This window comes from Beta vulgaris, chromosome 5, assembly GCF_026745355.1.
Source record: "Beta vulgaris subsp. vulgaris cultivar EL10 chromosome 5, EL10.2, whole genome shotgun sequence".
Taxonomy (NCBI): Eukaryota; Viridiplantae; Streptophyta; class Magnoliopsida; order Caryophyllales; family Amaranthaceae; genus Beta; species Beta vulgaris.
In genome coordinates this window covers 62,807,997-62,815,188 of record NC_079206.1, presented here as the reverse complement: position 1 = coordinate 62,815,188, position 7,192 = coordinate 62,807,997, and the positions used below count along the sequence as shown (strand labels likewise).

Here is a 7,192-nt window from a genome sequence, read left to right as displayed (position 1 = left end):
CTCACATTTCATTTCAAAAGTTCATGTGCACGTGACGCCGTTCATTTGATAGGAACTCCTTTTGATATATTTGTATATCCAAACTTAATAAATTAAAACTTCTTTATTTTTTTTCCTAAAATGTGTTAAAATATAATAAATTGAACACGAACTACTATTCCTAAAAAAAGGTGGAAGTAATTTTTTATATTAGGAAAGATAATTGTTCCGAAGACCAATCCCTGCTAGGCTACTAGCCAGCAGGACACACCAGCTCAGAAGTTGGGCACAAGGCTAAATATCTCGGAAGTAAATTATCCAATTATTGAGATGAGGATTCGAAGCATCAACAATGCCCTATAATTTAGAGTGGTACTCCACTGAGCTACCACCTCTCCATCAAAAGTGGAGGTAATAGATATTTCGAAATCATCATTGACCAAGAGTTATGGGAGGGAAAGACATGTATGGACCACCAAATTCTTGTTACACTCAATTTAAGACTAGTTACACATATTACATATATATGGGAGACAGGAATTTATGGACCACAAAATTATTTTCACTCAATTTAAGACTCTATACATGAGATAGCATCATAACAAATTAACACCACTATTCTATTCACCATTTCTCCCGCTGTAAAGAATGCAGAAAGCAATCACAAAATAACATCTTGATTATGACTTTCTCACTATTAGACGTCAAAATCGAAAAATCCCATCAAACTGACTAATAAATAATCAAATTAGGATCAACAAATAAAATGATTACCCTCAAATAACCCTCCCACCCCCAACCAATCCCCAAATCTCATTTTTCTTTTCATCTTTAAGTGCTGTATATGCTCTTTCAACATCTCGGGGTATACTTGCTAAGACTATAGATAGCAAAAGTAGCTCGAGCTTCCATCTCAAAACTAATTGGTAATAAGAAATGAACCCATTAAAGTCGTATATAGAACACTCCAGTATAATTTTTCGATGTGGGAATTGGGATTTAATTACTCACACATGTACCCAACAAACCGCTTTTCATGTATATATGAGTTCCCTATTAAAATTTATCAGAACTTATTGGAACTTATATGAATCGCTTCAAGATATGTGCTGCAAAAAGTAATCGAAATTCCCACCACTTGTTGTTACTAAATCTTCAGGCAATGAAAACGACTTCAGCTGATCCTCCTCCCATGAACTTGTTTGATCATGACTAACTTCTTCCATTTTGATCAACCCTCCACCATAATTACCAGAAAACTGGCAGAAAATTTCTGACTCAAACTTGTTCTTCAGCTGATCATCAGTGCTACTTTCCCAGGAAAACCTTGCAGTACTAGAATTTTTCATGATATTATTATTATTGTTTGAACTGCTACTAGAAGACTCTTTCCCTTCATTGAATATCAGAGATTCTGAACCTAAAGTTTCTCCCTCCAAATTATCAATGAAGCTGCTTGGAAGCATGAACTGCTGCGACTGCGACCGCGACTGTGACTGCGCCTGTGACTCAATCATTGGCCTAAGTAGACTAAGATAACTCTGTGAAGACCCAAGATAAGTAGCAGGTTGTAATAAACTGTACTGTGAGTTCAACGATGATGAGAGTGAACAACTGCGCACTACTGATGCGCTTGTATTTGTTAGTTCTGTTGTGCTGAGAGGATAAGGTTGTTCCATTTTGAGTGTTTTTTGGTTATCAGTTGTGTTTTTGCAACCATTGTTGTTGTTGTTGTTGTTGTTGTTGTTGTTGTTGTTGTTGTTGTTGTTGCTGATAATAGGTTCATGAGTTTGTGGGTCAATCCCTTGCTTCATTAGCTTCTTCTTTAAACATGAGTTCCAAAAGTTTTTTATCTCATTATCAGTTCTTCCTGGCAACTGTGATGCTATCTGAGCCCACCTGTAGAATAGTAGTATATTTTTAATGAGCAATAATTCTACAAGTCACTTTTGAGTTTTGACATATAAAAATGGAGTACCTTTTAATGATCAATGACTAGAACCAATGAATACCAATTTCTTTTTTTTGATATCATCAATACCAAATTATTCTATACTCCATCATTAAAATCTACCTCTTTTCCACAAAGACCTTCCTTAGGTTGTTATTGTGTATATACGATAACTACACCATGACTGAGTTAGTGAAAAGTGGATCCTTTATCTAACTGTGGAGTACAAAAGGAAATTTTTCTAAAAATATGGGCGTTTATAATAAACCAAGTGACCCATGTGATAAAGGAATATAAAGAGAGAAAAATAGTTTACAAAAAATGAAAGAAGGCAAAGTAGAGGATAATTTATGAAACAAACTAAAACGAAAAGAGATCAAATTAAAGTTTTCGTAAAACAAATGTAGTTAAGAGATTGAAAAATATATATGTGTTGCTATTGCGTTTTCTAAATTGTTAATACCTCTCTATGTTAGGAATTAGAGCATTCAGACGTACACCTGGGTGCACCATATTGAGAACGGTATAATCTTAAGACTACCTTTCACCATTTGCTTATATGGAGATCGAATAGAGCTCTTATACGATTTTGCTTTAATTTGTTTAGAGCCCTTCAAAACGAGAATTTAGCAAAGAAGAAAGAAAAATCCTTGGGACGTATCATGTTTACATGAGTCATCATATACCCGGGTGTATAGTTAGGAATTAAATATTATGATAATAGTGTGAATTTAGATGCATGTAATGTAATAATCTAATTTGAAACGATGTATCGTACAATTAATTAAGCAAGTTTGGTTGGTTAAAAAAAAAATAGACTTGAGACTTTTCAAAGTGGATTCAAAACAAAAACAAAAAAACGAAATTGAAATTTTCATCCAAAGATAAAGAAATTCAAAATGAAGAGATATGTACCTATTTCCTAGAATTTGATGAAGGTTGATAATAAGACCTTCTTCTTCTTGAGAAAACATTCCTCTCTTAAGATCTGGTCTCAAATAATTAATCCATCTCAACCTACAACTCTTACCACACCTTTGCAAACCTGCAAAATATGTTACAAAATCATAATGTTATAATCTATCTTCCAAAATCATCACACCTCTACCACTAAACTATACCCGTTACAGTTTGTATCGAAATAGAACTTTTGTCGAACACTCTAATTAGACGTAATCAAGACAGGATTATAAAAGTATCGTGAAATTTAGAGTATTGGCGTCAAAACTCTTATTAACAAAAACTAAAATTTAAAAACCATCAAACAAAGGAAAAAACAAAAAACAAGAAGTGACCAATAATGTCAGGATGAAGTTGTAGGGATTTAAGTACTCACTACAAGAAAATACGTCAACAACGACCGCTTAAAGCCGTCGCTAATGAGAAAAAAGCCGTCGCTATTATGATCAACGACGGCCAGCCGTCGTTGAAAGTCGGACGTTGGAGAAATGGTCGGTGATTAAGTAATCAACGACGGTTCGGCCGTCGGTGAAGTATCACCGACCGTTCTGCACCCAATCACCGACTGCGTCCTGAAGCCGTCGTTGACTTCATTCCAACGATCGCTTTAAGTTGTCGTTAAATCAACGACGGTTATAACAGTAGTTAAATCAGCGACGGTTTAAAAAGTCGTTGATTGTTTAACGTCTGCTTAAAGCGGTCGTTAATTCAAGTCTTTTATAATGCAGGCTAAAGAATAACAAATTAATATCACAAAGAATAAGATGCAATGGAAGAAACTTGAGAATAGAAAAGAATGAAGAATAACAATTGAATAACCATTCAATTAGAGAATTCAACTCACTGAAATTATTTCAACCAAGAAGAAAAGGATGGAAGAACAAATTAATATCACAAAGCAAAATTGTAGACATAATTTTTTTGCCATTCCACAGTATTGGTCAAAGTACTTTATAAACTAAATAACTAATTTACACAAAAACTCCCTAAAAGTCAGAAGACGCAAGATTGAAGATGACCACAAAGATCATAAGTATGTTGTGACAACAAAAGCTTCAAAGTCACATTTCTTCACATATTCTAACTCTCATAAATTACAAAAATGTTTTGCAGCAGGGACTAACTTCCCTTCCTTGATGGCTTGCTGCATCATCAGATAAATAATGGGCTTGTGTATGTACAACCTGTCAAAGTTGAAATCATCCGATGAGTTTATCGCATAAGTCAAACCATCAATAAATCGGTAACAAATCACATTCAAGCACATAACCGAATTTGGGAATTATGACAACACAAGTTAAAATGAGCATAAAAAGTTAATGAGAAAAAACGTAAAATGAGCAATATACTTTTGTAGGAGCCTTAACCTTATCAGAAATAATTGATGCTTGGTTTAGTTTGGTTAGTGAACTACTAATGCAGCACAAATATATATTATCTTATAGACTATCGCAAAATTGACTTGAATGAAAAAAGAGTGGTAATCTTACTAAACCATTCCATTCGAGCATCTGGACATTTAGTACTGAAGCAACCCAACATTCTGGATAAGTAAGATAGGCCTACCTAGTCTATTACAAAACAAGTTCTAGATGTAAAAGATAATAGAAGTCCCTTCACTTTTAAAATTTACTGGAACAAATCCACCAATACTGCGAGGATATTATCACCATTTGTCAATCCAAAAGAGAGAGGTAGGAAAAAAGAAAACCCATTATACACTACAGTCACTCCTCAATTCATAGGCCAAACTCCAGACCCTCCCAAGCCACAAGATCAATGCATAAAATATGACTTAACAATGCATGTATCAATTTAAAGCATTTAAAAGTAATTCAGATTCCACAGAGCAAAATGCTGCTAGTTTATAACTCATTTCAGCACATAAAGTCACTTCCATTGCATTTTTTCAAAGATCAGAAATATCATTTTTTTCAAATCTTGTTTTGAGTGGAAAAGAAATCAGCTTGTGTATGTTTCATGTTTCTACTTCTCACAACTAGAGGTATTCTCCAATTCTAAACTAGCAGTTCAGCGTGATAGAGACATTGAGCGTGAGTTGCTTCTAATTTCAATACCATAAAGCAGAGTATTTATCAATTTGTAGATTTGACAAAGAACAAGTGAGCAAGTATAATCTAAAATTGTAGGAACAAATGAATTAACAAAAGAGATATAGATATAGTGTATTTTCTGTAAGTAACGATAATTTGTTTGAATTGCACTTCAAAGTGGGAGATTTGGATACAAGAGAAAGAAAAAATTACTTGGTGAGATGGTCAGGTGGTGCTGTCGATAAGAAGACATTGAACATTGCAGATTTCAGTGAATCGAGCTCCGATTTCACAACCGTTCTCACTGTTCAAAATTGCAGGCTTTGATTCCTCCATTTTCACAGCCGAGGGACTCATGAATTTCCCACCTAAACCCTGAAAAAATAAACAATCGAAAATTTCTAAAAAAAAAAATCAAAACTAAACGTAAAGGAACATGATAAAATAGCAACAAGAAAATCAAATTAGTGAAAAAACAAAAACGTACTACAATTTCAACTCAAGAACAAGAGTAGATCTCTTCGATTTCTCCGCCGACAATGTGACAGATTTTCAGATCAGTACCCAAAAAAATCGAAAATTGGAAACCCTAGAACTCGAGAAATTAAAAAAAAGACGATGAAAAATAAAATAAAAAAATCAAAATCCCTTACCTTCTTAGAGATGGAGTTGAAACCCTTTTTTTGGATTCTCTTTTTTCCGTTTCACTTTCTCTCTCCTCAGTCTCTATCTCTTCAATAAGCGTTCGTTGCTCTGTTGGATTGAGAGGGAGGAGGAAGGAGCAGATCTGAAGAGGAGAGAGATGAGGGATTAGGGTTGACCGGTTGAGTAAGGAGAGGGAGGAATGAGGAAGAGAGAGCAGATCTGAAGAACACGAAACTTTGTTTTGTCATCACTCATCAGCGACCGTTTAACACAGTTCCTTAAATTGAAAAAATCTAAAAATTATAATAATAAAACTAACGACTGTTCTAAACGGTCGTTGATAAACAACGACGGTTTATCCGTCGCTGATCACTCTAAAGCCGTCGGTGGCAACGACCGTTTTAAACCGTCGCTGACTACAAGAATAACAACCGTTTTTAGAACCGTCGCAGTGAAGCCGTCGTTGTTTTGGCCTTTTCTTGTAGTGACTATAAGCGGAAAGTACCATACCAGCAAGCTTAGGGACGGAGCTCCAGCAACCGACGCCGAATCGAGTAATGTGATTATAGAGCTTCTCATCTTCTTCAGGAGACCATAACCCTTTCTTCAACTTTTGTTTTGCACAACAAGAATGGCGCCCCATACTTTGTTTTTAAGAATTTATGATAGATGATAATATTTTTGTAAGGACAAAAACTATAGTGTAAAAAAAAAAAATGAAGTGTTTGCTTTTTATAAGTAAAAATTACATGTTTTGAGAGAGAATTAGAGAAGTGTTAAGCTTCTTGTACGATAGTGAAAAACTAGAGATCAGACACATACACGTCAAGTGTTGTTGATATATATACTATATATAGCAAGCACTATTTAAAGAAAGTAAAGATTATAGCTTTATAATTCATTATAATGTAATTTTCTTAATTCTTAGGAAAATAAATATTAATCATACTTAGGATTTAAGTTAAGAGAGTATGAAGAAGAAGGGAAAAGAGAGAGAAAGGTGAAGGAAGATGAAGTAATCAAGTGGGTTTTACGCAAGTGCTTTTTATTTTCATTGAAATCATGGATTGGGTTTTAAGATATCTCTTCTCTCTTTTGGTATATTTGAATAAGAAGAAATATAATTAATAATAAAGAATAATGATAAAAGAAAAAGAAGGTGAAGTGTACATAATACATGTAAATGAGAACAAGCCTGTAAACGTGTTAAGTTAAATAATTAGGAGTAGGAATACAGTGATAATCAATTGGACATCTCACGTAGTTGTGTCTGGTCCACAAAATTGGGACTTTGGGAGATCATAATTCAGAACTAGTGTTTTGTACAGTTTGTGTGAGAGATCATAATTCAGAACTAGTGTTTTGTACAGTTTGTGTGATTTAATAATTTAACCGTATGTCATATTTTTCCACAAACTACTGTACGTAGGAAAGCTGTAACTTTCTACGTACTTTAGATATCCTAGAAGTCTTACTTTGCTATAAGTTGACAAAATTCGTCAAGGGTGTGGTAACCAACGCAATAAAATAAAGAAAGAAATAAAGAATAATCAACACAAGTAATTAATGTAGTTCACTAATAATGTACTACCTACGTCTAGAA

General features: G+C 34.1%; 1 protein-coding gene across 2 annotated transcripts; it reads right to left on the bottom strand.

Moving 5' to 3' along the window:
* Positions 1 to 449: 449 nt before the first annotated feature.
* LOC104894338 (transcription factor MYB86) lies at positions 450 to 6,675 on the bottom strand. Of its 2 annotated transcripts, XR_790215.3 has the most exons (4): positions 6,100 to 6,241; positions 5,598 to 5,731; positions 5,158 to 5,319; positions 3,795 to 4,074 (listed from the first exon to the last, which is right to left on the bottom strand). XR_790215.3 is itself a non-coding variant. In XM_010680547.4 (3 exons), exons 1-3 carry the CDS (start codon positions 6,230 to 6,232, stop codon positions 1,077 to 1,079), a joined length of 1,065 nt encoding a protein of 354 aa, XP_010678849.1. In that variant the 5' UTR covers positions 6,233 to 6,675; the 3' UTR covers positions 450 to 1,076. The 2 variants fall into 2 exon arrangements, 1 of the variants encoding a protein (XP_010678849.1); XM_010680547.4 differs by lacking the exons at positions 3,795 to 4,074; positions 5,158 to 5,319; positions 5,598 to 5,731 and adding exons at positions 450 to 1,878; positions 2,846 to 2,975 and having other exon boundaries at positions 6,100 to 6,675.
* Between the last annotated feature and the right edge of the window lie 517 nt (positions 6,676 to 7,192).